Raw genomic sequence first — 18,111 nt, 5'->3', positions numbered from 1 at the left:
TAGGAAGGTAAGAAACAGTCCAACCAGCTCAAGACCATGAGTAGACATATTTATGCCTTATTTCAATAATTGTCTTTCAAGCCTGAGACAGAAAAGAGACCAATGATTATTTCCTCCCAATCCTGCCAAGATATAGACAGGATGGAGACAATGTCTCTAAAGTAATTGAGAGCTCTGGCATTAAATAAACAGGAAGCTGTGATCCTAAAGTTAAGTATGCTATTGTTCCCCTTGAATAAATTGAAATAAGAAACGAATGTATCGAGATGGTAAATGCTTTCTTAGAGTGGCATGATAAAGTACCACTAAACATACTCAAAGCCTTTAAAATAAGCCAGTATTAATAATGCTAAAATTGTTGAGTGTCCAATGCATTGCTAATTTTATATCTTGAAATAAAAATTTTCACCCTGAACATTCTGTGTAAAGGAAATTGCTATCCATATAACTCAGGAGGACTTAAATATATTAATGTTTTCAAAAAGGCAGAAAAAACACTTTGGTCACTTAGATCACAAAGGCTTATTTATTTATGTGTGACTTATGAAACTGCATGCTTCAACTTTTTATAAACTAAACACTAACCTAAATAAGAAATACATTTTTGCAACATTTACTCTTTTTTCTTCTCTTTTATTACTGTGCTTTAATGGTGCTTCTATTTGCTTTGCTAACAGTGAAATCATTTTATTTCTACTTGAAGATTTGCAAGAGTCTTGCCTACCTATAAACTTTCCACCTATTAACTTGCATTATATTTTCATGACAGTAAGTTGTTACTAATGATACACATGAACTTTAATACAGCTTTTTTCTTGAGGGTGGAGAGGGAATATTTATATATTTGTATAAATCATTTTATTGGGAGAAATGTCTTACTTGTAAGTAAGTATATTTCTTATGTTTTTTGTTTAAAATAACAAGTTAAATTTTTTTACAAGAAATAGAATGGTCATCATTGATTTTTCTGAATATAGTTGATTTTCATTATAGACGATTAAGAGATTGATCCAAAATAATTTGTTCAGATTTTCCTCTCCGTTATATGTAAAGGTGTAGAGACAGGTAGAACAGAGTTATAGAAATTTCACAGACAATAAACCAAAAGCATTCATTCCCCTACACTTTTTATTTTCTTAAAACAGTACCATGAGCATAAGAGCTAGAGATAATCCATTTCAGTTATTTATCACTGTTCAACACATTTTGCAGTGCTGATATCCTTTTGTTCCCTGCCCAACACCAAGGTTTTATACAGCATATTTTAAAAAATCATTATTGCAGAAATATTTCATGACACTCTAACACTTCTTATCAAACATCCTCTCTGTATCTTCCTGCTCAGTTCTGAAAAACAAATGTTGAAATATAGCTACCTTAGAAAAAAGTCAAATATATCAAACAACATTAGCTACTGCTCCAGAAATAATCCAATGGGGGGAAACGAATGAAAAAACAAATCCCAGAAAACATGGGAACAGAGGCATTATGTTTTTGTTTTGTTTTCTTTGCTTTAAAACTTCGTTATAGATTTCAGGAAGTTAGACTTTCACATTTGAGCTCACGTTGTTAAGAAGAAAATAAAACTCTATAGTTTCTATGTGAACACTTGTTTCGGGTGTTTTCTGATGCCAAACACCTGGTGTCTTTTCCAACACCAGTTCTCCAACTCTGATTCTCTGACACCGACTGCATGTCCTACAATTCAATCCTATTGTGACACTAACTACTCAAGGTTAGCATCAGATTCCACAGGTTTAAGGGTTCAGTCGCATAAGACTGCCCTCACTTCAGACCCCAATTACAAGTACCACCCACCTCACCCCCTCCCCCTTACCTGGACTTACGTCTGACTTGGCTACAGATTCCAGGGTACTCACAGCCACCCTCTGCCACTCCCACTCAAGTTTGATAATTTGCTACAGTGACTCACAGAACTCAGGAAAATACCATACTTACCATTACAGTTTGTTATAAAAGATTAAAATGAGCAGCCAAATGGAGAGGTACAAAGGGTGAAGTCAAAAGTGTCCTGAGGGCAGGAGCCTCTGTCCCCGTGGAGTTGGGGGGCATCACCCTGCCAGAACATGATGTGTTCATCAACTCAGAAGCTCTCTAGTCCCCACTGCTTTGGAAGTTTTATGAAAGTTCCATTATGTAGGCGTGATTGATTAAAGCATTGGTCATTGGTGATTAAACTCAATCTCCATCTCCCTCTCTGGAGATGGTGAGAGGAGAGGAAAAGTTGAAAGTTCCAACCTTCTTATCACAGCCCCGACCCTGAAGCTGTCTAGGGGCCCACCATAGTCACCCCATTAGCATAAACTCAGATATGTTTGAAAGGGGCTCATTAAGAGTAACAAAACATGCTCCGGTTACTCTTATTACTCAGGAAATTCCAAAGGTTTTAGGAACCAGGAACAAGACCAAATATATATTTTTTTATTATACCACAACTGGGTTTCCTCCAGGTGGTAGAGAAGAGATTTTGAGGCTGGGCAAGAAGAGGTTTTTTGCTTTCCATCTGAACATTACTGAATCTCTTCCCTAGCCACACCCACTGTATCAGTTATCAATTGCTGCCTACCATACAAGCCCCCCAAATGGGAGTGGCTTAAAACAACAATCCTCTCACACTTCTGGAGGAATAAAAATTTGAGCATGGCTCAGCTGGTTACCTCTGTCTCAATGTCTCCCATGAGGATGCAGTCAAGCTGTCAGCCAGGGCTGTGATCTCATCTGAAGACTCTACTGGGGTGGAGCATCTGCTCCCAAGTTCACACATGTGGCTGTTGGCAGACCTTGGTCCTCACCATGGGGACCTCTCCATAGGGCTGCTCATAGCAGCTTGTTTTCCAGAAAGCAAGTTGATTCAAGTGAGAGAGAACAAGGAAGAGTCCCTGGGATGCAAGCCACCATCTTTTTATAACCTAGTCTCAGAAGTGATATCCCATTACTTCTGCCATATTCTGTTCATTAGATATGAGTCAGTAAATCCAGTGCACACTCAAGCAGAGGGGTTATGCAAAGGCATTGAATACCAGGAGGTGGGATCATTGAGGCCCATCATAGAGGCTACCTACCACATCCACCCTAACATAATGGATCTTGATTTGGTAAATGGTAAGAAGCACTGGACAACAGATGAGAAAGGAAATTGTAAAGACATTTGTCTGGTTTCTTTGTCACTTTTATTTTCTCAAACTCCTCCAAAGCTTTGCTCAAAGTACTGTCACTGATCAAAACCAGTTCTGATTAATTTTATAGTTAGTAGCTGGATCTCAGCAAGAAAGCTATATACAATCAAAGGAGTAAAATCCCCGTAGAAGGAAATCAGTTTAACTTTACATATTTACTGTCAAATATGTAATAATCTCATATGCCCATTTTTTTAAAGGGAGAACCAGGTTTCATTGGTCCTCAAGGAGAACCAGGCTTACCAGGGTTACCAGGAACAAAGGTAAACGTAGTGTTTTTCCCTTCCTTCCTTTCTGAAAATTTTGGTCATATATTTTTAGTCCATTATGTTACTTAGGTGACCAGATATTTTTGCCTAATGGAGAACTAAAACAGCTTAGCATCTATTCCTAACACTTCTCATGGGAATACCATGTTAAATAGAATAATAGGAAGTTAATTCCAGAAAACCTTAGGCAAAACAACAGGATGGTGGAATACATTCATTGTTCCAGTTGTCCCCCCAATTGTACCTAAATTGATACAATGCTATTAGTCTCCTGGCCATATGGAAAAGTGAGGGAATTCTGAGGAGGAGAGGTAGAACTTATTAACTCCTGCCCCTCGTTACCATTTTAAGATATACACATAAATCAAACATTATTACTATTCCCCCATCACTCCCTAGATTGCAAAGGCAAGTACTGATGTCATACAGATTCCTAAGTGTCTCATCCCAAAAGGATCCATCCTGAATAACGTCTGCAGAAAGATTCTGTAATGAAAACCATCTCGTGATCTTCCACTTGGCAACCTGAGAGAGGGCCTTAAAAGCAAAATCTATATGCTGCCATATAAAAAACTATGTGCTGTGGATACAGTCAGAGCCATAGTTCCCTTTTTATCTACCCAGTAAGACATAAAAAGGTACAGCTCTGAGGATGGAACTTTATTCATGACAGACTCATGAATCAAAGAAGGAGCAAAATTAGATCAAACTACTTTCTTTTATTTTTAAACCATAGCAGTTTTGCCTCAATGTGTATTGCATTCACCAGAAATAAGCCAGGGTGATTTCCAAGAGCTCGAGAAATATGTTCATGGTTTGTTCTGACAGAGGAGTCCTCATTTCCGCTGGTCAAGGGAAAATAACTCAAATCTTAGTAAATGGAAACTATGTGTGGCCTAAAGGGAGACTAAAACTCTGTCGAATTTATGTAAAATTGCTGTTTTCTCAGCAATTTCTTTTTCACATAATGAGCTGTCAAGCTTATTAACAAAATATGGGGAAAGCCTGTTTTAGCCTGAACAGATTTACACAAGAAATGCACTTTCTGGAATAAAAAGAGCTAGAACAAAAGAATAATGAGCATTCTGTGTTCATGTCGGAACTCTTGTATTTATTCAGGCTTGCAGCCTCAGAACCAGGTAGAGAAAGAGGATTGCTTTGTGGATAAGCACAAAGAATCGGGAAACCTGGTCAGTGCTGGAGAGGACCAGGCATGAACATGATTTCTAAGTGTTTGTGGCATTTTGTTTGCTAAACAAGGGAAAATAGGAGAAACACAGACTATGGAGTGTAGAGTTCATCCCTAAATATATTTTCTTCTGTTCACTTATTTTAAACTATTCCACAGTCAAAAAAATCCAGATATAGAGCCATAAAATCAATATTAATTACTGTTCATGAAGAACCCAGCCTGATTTTACAGAACAGATACTTTTATAACAGATACTACTCTGAACTCCCAATAAAAGTAAAGACTGTACTGTAACTGTTTTGTATTTCCACAAGAGGGATGTGAATAAGAAATTCATTTAACAATATTCTGAAGTTAATTTTCAGCTGAATTACCTATCTAACATGAAACTGGTATCATAATGGAAAAGTCATGATTATTTAAAAATCTCTTTCAGCTGAACACTAGTCTTTTACCCGTTGCATAGGCAGTCTGGATTTGTACCAGTAAATTCAGATTTTAAAAATAAACTAAGTTCTCATATTTTATCCCCAACACAGTGAAGAGAGATCATAATGAAGAAAGACGTATAATTGCATCTAAAAATCTGTTTTATGTACTGCTGTATTCTCAGCATCTGTATAGTGCCTGAGAGAAACCTGCATCAGTCTAAAGAAATAGGACTTTATTATGAATAATTTAGAATACTTTGTATAATATTGTTTATTCATTAATTCAACACATTTTTTGCCAGACATTTTTCTAGTATTTGAGAATGGGGAATAAATGCAACAAAAATAGTCTCTACTGTACTGAAGCTTACACTGTAATATGTGTAAGAAAGGGGTGGAAGAAAAGAAAAAAGTAAACAAATATATAATGTAATTCCAGAGAGAGAGTAATAAGCAACTGATTAGGGGCATGATGATAATAAGTGATTCTAGGTAAACATATATAGACTCCACTACTCTGGTAAATACTACAAAGAAACGATTTTCTAAAATTTTTGTTTTTCTCTAAAATAAGATTATAGTTACCATCTTAGAATTCTTCTGTAAAATATTTAGAGCAACACCAAACATGGTATATACATATTTAAATAAAAATTCCATATACCAGCAAAAGTGCTTCAGTCTCTAATCCCTGGAAATTCCCTTCTGGAGCACCTTTTCCATCTCCTGCATCCAATCAAGTCCCTTGTCTTTCTCCCAGTCACTCCATTGTCCCACTCCCTTTTGGTTCATGCTGAGAAACCTACTGAGTCTTCTTTATCCTAGCCCTAATCTATCTCACCTCCCCTGCAAAATCACAAAGGTTTCCCACAGTGGGCATGATACAGACAAAGTTCTTGGAATTTAAAGCCCTACATCACCCATAACAGATCCAAATCCTATTTTCTTTTCCTTTCCAAGACGAATCAGTCCTTCAGTGAGAAGGGTGCCTCCCTCATCCATAAACATACCATCACCAGAAATCAAAACTTGTTTGATTATTGAAATTCTACCCATCGTGCAGGAAGCTGAACACTCTCAAGTCTGTGTTCAGGGAGTGTAAAACAGCACCGTCTTCCTGAAGGGCGATTAGCTAGCTTTTAAAATGTTTATACTTTTTGACACAGCCATTTGCCTAGTAGGAATTTATCCTAAGGATATGACCAGAGATGTGCAAAAGATGTACATACAAAACCACTTATGCAAAAATTGAAGATTGACTACAGTTAGTTCTAAATTACAGCTCTCCCACGTTAAAGGCTTTGGGCAAGTTGTTTAACCTCTCTGAGCTTCAGTTTCCTCATCTGTAGACTATGGATACTAACACCTTTCTCATTTGTCCTGAGGATTAGATAGGATAATGCATAAAGTGTTGTGTGCAGTTCCTGCCCTCATCAATAGCACAGTTATAAACAGTGATAATTATATTATACACCCTACCCCATCCTTCAGGACATGACCTAAGTCTCACCAAAAGGAAGTCAATCTAGACCATTGAAAACCCTGTGGAGTTTCTTCTTCTCTCACATATGGCCTTACATTACTCCTTAACTCTTAACTATTTTGTTCATGTGGATCTTATCTAACTAAAGCACTAGCTCCCTGTGGGCAGTGACCATGCTCATCCTTCCCAGAGCTATAAATCTAGTAAAAGCTGTAACACCTATGGATCTTGTACAATGCCAAGCACTTTCCATTTCTAGGTTATGAAACCAGTACTCTAATTTTCTCCATTTTACAGAGGAAACTGAGGCTTTCAGAACTTAACTAACTTTCCCCAAAACACAGAACTGGTAAGTATTCCAGAGCCAGGAGTAAAGCCCAGAATATCAAATTACAAAACTTGGCACTTAGCCATTTTGCCATGCTTCGGAAGATCTTAAAAAGTTGTTGCAGACTGAAAACTATGTCCATGCCTATTGTGAGGTATTAATGATGGCCCTTATCAATTCCCTTTAAAGGTCTTTCTGGGACTTCCCTAGCAGTCCAGTGGTTCAGACTCCGAGCTTCCAATGCAGGGAGCACGGGTTCGATACCTGGTCAGGGAACTATGATCCCACATAGGGCGCGGCCAAAAAAAAAAAAAAAAGTCTTTCCATTTGCCAACATAGGTATCTGACAGGCATTTACCAAACCATTTCCTTGTCTATAAAACGGGAATGAAAATGCAAACGTTGAATTTTTTTTTTTTTTTTTTCGGTACACGGGCCTCTCACTGCTGTGGCCTCTCCTGTTGCGGAGCACAGGCTCTGGACGCGCAGGCTCAGCGGCCATGGCTCACGGGCCCAGCCGCTCCACAGCATGTGGGATCTTCCCGGACCGGGGCACGAACCCGTGTCCCCTGCATCGGCAGGCGGACTCTCAACCACTGCGCCACCAGGGAAGCCCTGAATAATTACTTTGATTATTAAATGAGATAATCCATGTTGAGGTTAATACAATGCCGAGTATGTGGTAAATAAATAGTAACTTTCTGCTTTCTTTGATTTTATTCAACTCACTCATTAACCTACAGGGACTAGCTGGGGGTGATAGGGGGCGCCATTTACCTATTTTGCGATTTGTGACAGGGCGACCGTGGGGAGGCAGGGCATCCCGGAAGAGGGGATCGAGGGGAGCCTGGAGCCCCTGGACCAAAGGTCAGTTATTCTCACACTGCGAAACAACATTCTCTGGTTTGGAAATGTGTGCCACTTACTTTAGAACATGCAACTAAAATAAAATTATTCAAGGGGTATTAAAACAGCCAAAATCACAAATGATTCATTGAAATTCACACCAATTCGTTATTTTCTAAAAAGGGTTTACAATTCAACTTTTCCAGTTTACTCTGTTCTGTTCAGTCAGCAAATTAATAACACATCCAAATATAAATCGGGAGGTACTGTCATACTAACACCTTACCACTCGATGTATATTAAAACCTACTGAGGAAAATGTGGATCCGTGCTGTGTTAGTTTCTATGGTAATTTGATGGTGTGTAACACCTTGAAAATATGAGAGCTAAGGATTTATTTGACTGTTCAATCTATTCCTCTAAACTTCCTGCAAACTAGTATGGTAACACTTTATTTTAATAACCCATCCTAGAGACACAGGAAATGATTTACTCTTTGATGAAAAGGAAATTTATGCAAACACTGTTGAGACTAATGAGAATTAGTCACAGAACTGTTCTCATCTGCTGATGGGTGGGCAGTCTTCAGAAATATAATGGCATGAAGGTTGGTGGAGAGACCAGGGAGTGAACTAATGATACAGTGATAATACTTATGTTCAGTGTTGTAACAGCCTACATTATATGGAGTCATATATTGAGGCAGTTAAAATAAAGTGTTTCCATTTTTCTTTATTATTCTGAGTCACTGCTAATTTCTTTTTTTTTCTGTTCTTATCTCCCTCTGTCATTTTCTCTTTTTCATCTTCATATTCTTCTATAATAGGGGAAACAAGGTGAATCAGGAACTAGAGGCCCAAAGGGGTCAAAGGTCAGTAACTGGGTAACCATTTTAATGTAACATGAGGCCGTCATGTAACATGTGCCTCTTCCACAGAGAATAATGTTTTAGATTAAACTCTTTCACACACTGGGGTTGCAGCAATTTCATCCCTATTATGATGTCTCAGAAGAGTTGGTTTGTTTCATCTTGTTTGTTTTTGTGTTCTTGTGCTTCAGACCATTCTTTATGAGAAATTGTATTTCCTGTTTCCTATATATAGCTTATTTGGAAAAAATTAAGTACTTTACTTAAATTATATACAGTATAATCTTATTTTTTATTTCCTGGCTATCTTTGTGATAAATGTTCAGATTATACTTTGCTTTTAAGTCAGTTGACTCCCTTCATTCCATTAAAGTTTCACCACTAATTGAAATCCTTCCTTTATCATGCTCTTTATATAGTACCTGCAATAATCTATATACTACTAGCAGAATCATGTTATTAATCATGTTATTAATTATGCTAATAATGTGGAAAATGGGGAAAACATCAGAAATTAATAATTCCCCATTTGTAGCAAAATTTTATTATTATGGTCAATGTTATTAGCATAATGTGGATAGAAAAATTATAATCCCTTTTCCTGCTCATCTTCATTGGTCCTTATCCAGTTTATAAGAATATGTAGAAAGACATATAAAAATGCTTTGAATTCTATTTAGGAAAAGGGCCCTGTAAATTTTAGGCTATTTTAAAGAACCTTCAAATCTACACAGGTTCAAATCTCTTCTCTAAAATTTCTGTTTAGACTTCTGAAAATTTTGAGTGTTCTCAGTGATGCATTTGCAGTTTGAGGTTTAGATGATTCCTGGTGTCTCTTGGCGGGGATGGGAGGTAGTCATCACACCATAAATGGACATTTCGAGACTTTTCATATTGCATTGAAAAAAAGAGAAAGCTGTGTTTGCCCAGATCTTGACCTTCAGCCCCGCCAACCTGGTCCAGCTAGCTGCTGTCCACTTCAGCACTTTCTGAGGGCTAAGAGACCTATACCTATAGAAGACTCTTCCTTAGATCCTCATCATCAGAGGGAGGCCCAGCTGGTGACCTTTCCCTCCTAAATCTCCCCAAAATGAGCTATCCATTGATCTCTCTTCCTTCCTTGTCCTTATTATCTACACTTCTTCTTCTCAGAGAACAGACAACCCAATTAATTGGTTGGCTCTTTTCCCCCTCACCCCAAATCTCTTCATATACAGGAAGAACATAGCTCAGTCTGAGAGGTAAAATCTTACTTTGGGTGTCATAGAAACCATTTGCTTTGCTTTTCAAGATCCCTAGGAAGCAAGTTACCATAGGTATTGTTGTTTCAAGATACTCTGTCATCTGAAGGGGGAAGTTTAATTCACTTCAGGGGGCATCTTAAAGAAGCATTTGCCATGTCAGTGGTTGTTGTATTTCTAGTTGTTATTTTCCACTTAAGAAGTTCATATTAAAAGTGTTGCTGTATGGTATTAAATACATCCTTAGATTTGAGATATTTCTGGACTGTTGGCCTCACTACTAACTCAGTTTTCTTCTCTTTTCACTGGGGAAAGGGTGACCGTGGAGACAAAGGGGACTCTGGAGCCCTGGGACCAAGGGTGAGTGTGTCTCATCTACTCTTTTGGCCTCCAACAAGCCTAGATTTGAAATGTGTGTCTATGTGGCTTTTCACAAGGCACTTGGACTAATAATACCCAACAACAGCAATGGACGTAGACTACTGTGACTATTCCTGCTACTCCCCGCTTTCTTCTTATCTTTCATTGTAGTCACCAGGAGCACTGAGTATGTAGACTGGAACACGTAAGATAAGCCCATAAGGAGAAGGTCTAAAGAATTCTTTCTATCTACTTCCCCTCTGCCAAATGAGCAATAGCAAGCCCATAGCCATCCACCTAATAGAACTTTCCACTTTTCAATTAACTCAATTAAAAAGAAAGCGATAGTCCATATTTTCAGAACCTTTTTAAAGCACAGGCAGGGAATTAGGACATGACTAATGGAAATTCAGTGGCAGAGCTACTGAGTAGGATAGACATCTTAAAAATATTTGTCCCCTCCTTATAGGTACTGTTCAAATATATATATATATATATATATATATATATATATATATATGTATATATATTTGTTCCCTACTTGCTTCCTTTTTTTTTTTCCGGTATGCAGGCCTCACTGCTGTGGCCTCTCCCACCGCGGAGCACAGGCTCCGGACACGCAGGCTCAGCGGCCATGGCTCACGGGCCCAGCCGCTCCGCGGCACGCGAGATCCTCCTGGACCGGGGCACAAACCCACGTCCCCTGCATCGGCAGGTGGACTCGCAACCACTGCGCCACCAGGGAAGACCTGCTTCCATTTTAATGGAATTGTATTCCTGTCAGGAAAGCCAAGCATTTCCTACAGTACAGTGTTCCATCTTCTTAAAAAATGAAGAAGCAATCTATGAGATGTAGATGAGGAGAAAGAGGTCAGGAGTTGCTTTAATAAATATAGATAAAGCCAACAAAATCTTGCAAGTCAAATCAGATTACACATTATACACATTATTATACACATTATTTTGCAAGTCAAATCAGATTACTCATTATACACATTATAATTTTTAGGAAACAGCTTTTGAGATTGAATTGTATTTCTTTTTTATCCAATTTAATATATTTAACCTACCACAGACAGGAAGTTAGAAGTAGTTTGCCTCCTTTGAAATAAGGACAAACTTTGAACATGATTATTTATTCTAAAGTACATTTGGGCCTTAGTAGGGAATCGATGGTCAGAGAGAGCTGTTTGCTGCTATTTCTGCTTTCACCACAGTCCCTTCATCCTAGCCTAACCCCCATGATGTTCTCTTGGCTGATTTTTTCATAGGGTCCACCTGGTCAAAAGGGAGATCAAGGAGCCACCGAGATCATAGACTACAATGGCAACCTCCACGAAGCCTTGCAGGCAAGTGACTGCTCCCTGCCCTGACACAGACAATGACACTGATTGATAAGACCCTTGTAATGTGTGTAAATATCAGCTTCCACCCCACCTCAGATCTCAGAGGGCTCCACTGCTCAAAGGACACCTTCTCACTGATCTCCTGAACCCATCTTCTTCTCCCTGCCCCAGTTTATCCTCTTGATTTCCTAGCATTTTTCAATCTTTCCTTCTCTTTCCCTTCTACCTTCAGATGTGCCTTAGTCAGTCTTATCTTAAATCTTGTACTGGTTTTGCCAAGCTTTGTCTCCTTGCTTGATACGTGAACCTAGCAAAGCCATTAAGAGCCCTGTGGCTCTGGAGTTTGAGCTGCCTGGGTTCACATCTCTTGCTTACTAAGTGCATGAGCTAGGGTTGTTGTGAGTAGATGACTAAGTACATATTATACACTTAGAACAGTGCCTAGCACATAATAAGTCTTTTATAGGTATTTCTTGCTACTGCTCCTGTTCAATTCTTTTTCTTCCATTAATAAAAAGCCATAGGCTGTGTGGCTTGCCTCCATCACCTTTGCTTCCTATTTATCCTCTTCATACTTAGACTCCTGTGTTGTAGCTTGTACCATTATTTTGTTGAAATTTCTCTTATAAATGTCAACAATAACCTCTAGGTCAAGCCCATTGTACTCATCACTCTTGACTTTTACGTGACATTATACTAAACCACCTTCCTTTTGAAACTCTTTCTTTCTGGTTTCTCCAACCTTCTACTCTCATTTCTTCCAGTTTTCTTCTTTGATGGATCCACTCTATTTTAGTATTTCCAATTTCTCTGTCCACCCCCTAATTTGGGGTATTCTCAAGTCTCTGATCTTTTCTTGGTACAATCACTCCCTTTGTGTTCTTTCACATTATGCCTTCCAAATCTTTCACCTCCAGGTCTGATCTGCATATACCTCTAGCTGTCCAGGAATATTTCCACTGTGGATGCAACACTGCTTTGTCAACTTCCACCAATACATACAATTATACTGGTTACCTTTCACACCTACCAAATGATTCCCTTTCCTAACTAACCAGTTTCTGTTAATGAAACCATAAGTTTTCTAATTTCTTGAGATGGAAACTTTAGTGTCATTTTAAAACTATTCTTTGTGCTTCATCCTTTATATCTCACCAGAAGCTACTGTTTCCTTTTTCAAAGTATCTCTTGAGGCTGCCCCACTCTCTCCGTTCCCGGCTAGGTCTACATGTTGTTTATAACAGATCTAACACTGCAATGAGCCCTTAACCAATTCCTCTACCCCTAGTGCCTCCTTGCTCTTCTAATTCATTCCTATATATCACTCCAAGGTTAATTTTCCTAAACTATCACTATTTTGATGACTCTAATCTGTTCGGAAACCTAAGTGACCCTCTTGGTTACTCTATCAAGCCCAAACTACTCCATCTGACTTTTACGGCCCTATAACCCTGCCTTTCCTGTACAGAATTTTTTTTTTCTCCACAACATATTTATCACATCTATAAAAATAACCATCTTTTTTCCTGGTTCATCCTTTTTCTTTCATTCATCCATCTAAATCCTAACCAACAATTCACTGCTGCCACCCAGATGAATTTCTCCTCTGAATCCTTTTAAATATTAGCAGTCAGGACCCAGTAGTTTAACATTTAATTATTCTCAAATTCCATAATTTACTTTACTTTTGCCTCTTACCAGATTGTAAATTACTTGTTGACAGTAAACTCATCTTATGCTTATTTTGTCTCCCCCAATGTGTCTGACCCAGGTCTAGGCATGTAAATATTAAATAAACTTATTGGTTGAATTAGTAAGTATACTTCATTCATATGCACAATCCATTTTTTGGCTTGAAAGCCAAATTAGTTGTTTTAAATATTTTCCATTTTGTACTTGTTTGATTTTTTTTCCACCCATATGATTTTGCTAACATTATCTAATTATGGTAGATCTACATTTCTATGGGTCCTTTGTTACAACTATCATTTTTAAATAGTAAAGCATTTATTAAATAGTTTTTACAGAATCTATCTTCAGCCTTGTATTTTTCTATTCTTTTTATTCTTTTTCTTCTGGTAAAGCACATAGAGACACATGCTTACTGCTTAGAGAAATATTACTTGGGCAGTGTGTTCAGTCAACAGCTTGAATTAGGGTTCCTCAGTGCAAGTGGACTAGACTAGAGCAGTAGCCTCTGGGCTATGGTCAAATTCTAGAATCAGTTTTCTAAATTGTTCCCTTTTTCCCACAAGTTGATAACTGAGTGTATAAAGAAAAAGAAAGAACAGGAAGTTTTTATTACTTACTATGTTGTCAGAGTTCTTACTTCTAAAATATAGGGTCACATTTTTCAACTTTATTAGCAATATTGTAAATTTCCCTTAAACTGCTTCCAGTGGCACCATAATTCTTACTACTGCCTTTAAGAGGTATCCACTCTCTTATCTTTCAAGATATGCTCCTATGTTATTGGCCATGGCCATTTTCTGGAAAGACTGTGGAAGAGTTTTAAAGCCTTTACATGAAGAGAGCCTGGCATGAAGCAAGCTACCCTCAGTCTAAAACTGAAATCGGCTTTGATTTCCCCTCTGTTACTAACTAGCTGAGTCACTTTGGGGAAATCACATAACATATCTATATTTCATTGATCTGATCTGTAAAATGAGGATGATTTGGAATGGATTTTTTCTAAGAGTCCATAAAATCTAATACTATGCTTAGGGTTATTTTTTTAGGAGTTCCTGAATACTCTTTGTTGATGTGCCAAAACACACTGTACTTTTTAAAAAAATCTAACACCTACATCTTGATATGAAAGAATAGATGTGCTCAGTTTCTTTTTTCACCTCGAGTTCTATATGACTGTAAACCAGTCAGTATCCATCACAGCCAACTAGTTCATGTTTATACCTCAACCTAAAGAGTTATTATTCTTAGGGGGTTGTTTAGGCAACTATGTGTTGTGCTTGTAAATAGCTTATGGTTTTTTTTTGCACTTCAAAACTATTTGTTTTTCCAATATAATACTCTAGAGAATTAAGAGTCCCTAATAAATAAATTAAACTAAACAGCCATTAGATTGAGAGGAAGGAATAGATATTTGTTCTTCTATTTCTCTAACCAGTGATGGATATTCAGTTTTGCAAATTCCATTTCACTATTGCCTCCTCTAAAAAACATCTGCCCCAAAATCTGGATACTTAGATAAATAAGTGTATATTACAATTATAAAAATATCACTCAGAAATATAAAATTTTACTGTTGCCTCTACTGAAAATTGTTACAGGCATACCTACTTTTATTGCACTTCACTTTACTGCAATTCGAATATACTGCTTTTTTTACAAATGGAAAGTTTATGGCAACCCTGTGCCAAGCAAGTCTATTGGTTCTATTTTGGTAATTCTCACATTTCAAATTTGTTAATTTTGATTATATTTGTTATGGTGATCTGTGATCTTTTTTTTTTTAACCTGGCTGCGCCGCATGGCTTGCAGGATCTTAGTTCCCCAACCGGGGATCAAACCTGGGCCCATGGCAGTGAAAGGGCTGAGTCATAACCACTGGACCACCAGGGAATTCCCTGTGATCAGCGATCTTTGATGTTACTATTGCAAAAAGACTATGACTCTCTGAAGGTTCAGATGATGGTTAGCATTTTTTTAGCAATAAATTTTTTTATTGAAGTATAGTTGATGTACAATATTATGTAAGTTACAGGTGAGCAATACATATAGTGATTTACAGTTTTTAAAGGTTATACTTCATTTATAGTTATTATAAAATATTGGCTATATTCCCTGTATTGTACAATATATCCTTGAGCAATAAAGTATTTTTCGATTAAGGTATGTACACTTTTTTTAGACACAATGCTATTGCACACTTAATAGACTACATTACAGTTTAAACAAAACTTTTATATGCACTGGGAAACCAAAATTTGTGTGACTTGCTTTATTACGACATTCACTTTATTTTGGTGGTCTGAAAACCTAACCCGCAATATCTGAGGTATGCCCGTATTTACATGAGCATTTGTCACAAGCCGTTTATTTTGATTTTTATTTGAGGTGGTTATGTTTCCACAATTAACAGTAAAACCTTTCGCTTCCTACCTCAAGCTTTTAAAATTTCTCAGCACCATATAAACTAAACCTCTTCTCTAGTGTAAATCAGGGGTGATTTTAAGCTTGCATCATTATGAGACGTGAAAGAAATAATTTTTAATTCTAAAGAGATTCACATAAGCATCTCAGAGAATAAATCACAAAGCATCCTGCTAGCCTTCAACCAATTTACAGCTTCTTTAACTCATGCCTCCCATTTCACATCGTGCCTCAGTAGAGGATGACATGTCTTTCTCCATCACTACCAAAAATTCTGGTTTTCAAATCATTACTGAAGTTCAACAGAGAACCCTGATGAGTTTATGTAGTTTTAACTTAGAGGAACCAGATACAAGAAATCCAAAGTAATTAGGACGTCTCTGAGTGTCTGCACACTGGTTCTTCAAGATGGCAGTTAAAACTGTTTTTGAGTAGTTAGCTTAGTTTTCTATCATTTGTTCTTCTGTTAACTGGGTGGAACCTGCCCTGTATAATTTTTAGGTCTCACAAATATAGTTATTTAACAAGCTTATTTAAACCCCTTCTGTTATAGTTCAGTTTCCAATAATAATGTTCTTTTATTTAGGCAACTCATTTTAAAATATGTTGTTATCCTTGAACTTTAAAAAAGACAAGCTAGTTTTGTGCTTAGGTGGAAAATGAATCATGCATGACTCAGGTTGGAAAACCTCTGAGACATTAAATTTTAAACTCCTTCCCTCTCTAAGGTTTTATGTTTTTGCTGTCTAGTTAAAAATGTAATTTGTAATTGGAAAGTAATGATAAAGAAATTATTTCTACTCTATAATTTCTAATAGCCTTTTTAAAATGACTCATCTACCCATATAGGAGCAAAGAAGTAGCTTTCTCATAACCATAAATTCAACTCTTGGTTTAGGTGAATCCCTTAAGAATAAAATAAGTGGTGCCTTATGTTACATAGATATGATGGTATAAAAATCTGGGCCTTGACTTTTTTATAACCTTGCCCCAGTTTGTGGCCGTTTTGCCTTCTATCTTAGAAGCACTGGTTATTTTTTCCTACCCTGTTTTCTCTGAAGCTGTAATGACCGTGACTGATCTTATCATGGAATGCAAACTTGAACCATCTGTACACGTGCATAAATGTATTGTTTTCTAAGGAATGATGCACCATATCACTAAAAACTCAAGTGTTTGAAGTGAGATGGGTGGATGATGTTAAGATTATTTTTTACAACAACGACAATAAAAAACAGCACCAACACCTTGAATTAGAAATTGGAAGGGAGCAGTGGAAGACAAAAAGATGGAGTTAAACCGATAGTCACAAGTTTACATGTAATTGGACAGTGTTTGTCTAGGACCAGAGCTCCTAATGGAAAATGTTTTCTCCCCTAAAATCGCATGAAGTGGTACAGGCCTTACAGAACTTTTTGTACAGCACTTAGACTAGAAAATCTTAATACAAAAATGATTTGTGGATTGGGGATTGGTTGTTTTAGAGATTCATACTTTGAGAGAATATATTTTGGTACAGTATTCAAGCCCTTTACATTAAGAAACAAGGCGAATCCCATGTCAATTCCTGTCTTAGTCATGGCACACACACACAGACACACACAAACACACAGACACACACAAGCTAATTATAATGCACCAAATGAGATACAAACTAAAAGAAAAAAATGTTACTTATACAATTAGATATTTCCGTTTTCTCTAATGAAAGTACTCTAGAAATAGAGCTTTTATGAATAGGAAAGTTTCTCAACTCCCAATTATTCTGACAAGCCACCAGCGTACACTATTTTACTTCATAATTTAAATCAGTGAATTAAAAATTTGACATTTCTTTTTTCTTTATCCATAGATTTTTAAATAAAATTCTAAAAATAATTTTTAAAAGAATTTTTACAATCTATGGTATTCATTTGAAGATAAGATATGTTTTCAGGATCTTGTCAATTCCTTATAAGACATCAGTCTTGACAAAATATATTCAAAATCTTATTTCAGAAATGTATTACTGTACTTTGGCACACAAATTAGGTAACTCTGTCTTTATCAATACATTTTCCCAACAGAGGATTACCACCTTAACAGTCACGGTAACTCCTATTGCATGATTTCTGTGGTTTGTGACTTTGTATTCAGTGTTGATGCATGCCGGTCATAATAGTACTAATGTAGCCATTGTTTTTATCTGATATTTAATGTTATGTTTTCTTATATTAGTAACCTTTTACAACATTTGCCCCAGTTGAATCACTTTGTCTGCTTAGTAAAAAAGTCAAAAAAAATTTTATTGTTATTTTTCTTAAAAGTCTTTGACTTTATCTTAATAATATGGCTTTGTTCTCTACTGTTTGGGAAATCAAAGCCTTTGTTGGGGGGAGGAGAGAAGTGTTTCTAGAAACACAGGAAATATTAGGAAGCTAATTCAACCCCGAAAGAT

General features: G+C 37.0%; 1 protein-coding gene across 3 annotated transcripts in view; it reads left to right on the top strand.

Moving 5' to 3' along the window:
• The window catches only part of COL25A1 (collagen type XXV alpha 1 chain), a gene marked incomplete at its 3' end in the record, with an annotated part of 495,089 nt that overhangs the window by 438,982 nt on the left and 37,996 nt on the right, over positions 1 to 18,111 (top strand). For 2 of the 3 annotated variants that reach the window (XM_081244165.1, XM_081244163.1), the window contains 6 exons: positions 3,398 to 3,460; positions 7,699 to 7,767; positions 8,573 to 8,617; positions 10,171 to 10,215; positions 11,487 to 11,564; positions 17,741 to 17,764. In XM_081244165.1, coding sequence (XP_081100291.1) covers positions 3,398 to 3,460; positions 7,699 to 7,767; positions 8,573 to 8,617; positions 10,171 to 10,215; positions 11,487 to 11,564; positions 17,741 to 17,764 — 324 coding nt within the window. The remainder of the gene's footprint in view (positions 1 to 3,397; positions 3,461 to 7,698; positions 7,768 to 8,572; positions 8,618 to 10,170; positions 10,216 to 11,486; positions 11,565 to 17,740; positions 17,765 to 18,111) is intronic. The other variant, XM_081244164.1, reaches the window with a different exon arrangement.

Source organism: Mesoplodon bidens (genome assembly GCF_964165515.1).
Source record: "Mesoplodon bidens genome assembly, chromosome: 1".
Classification (NCBI taxonomy): Eukaryota; Metazoa; Chordata; class Mammalia; order Artiodactyla; family Ziphiidae; genus Mesoplodon; species Mesoplodon bidens.
This window is presented reverse-complemented; position numbering and strand designations above follow the sequence as displayed.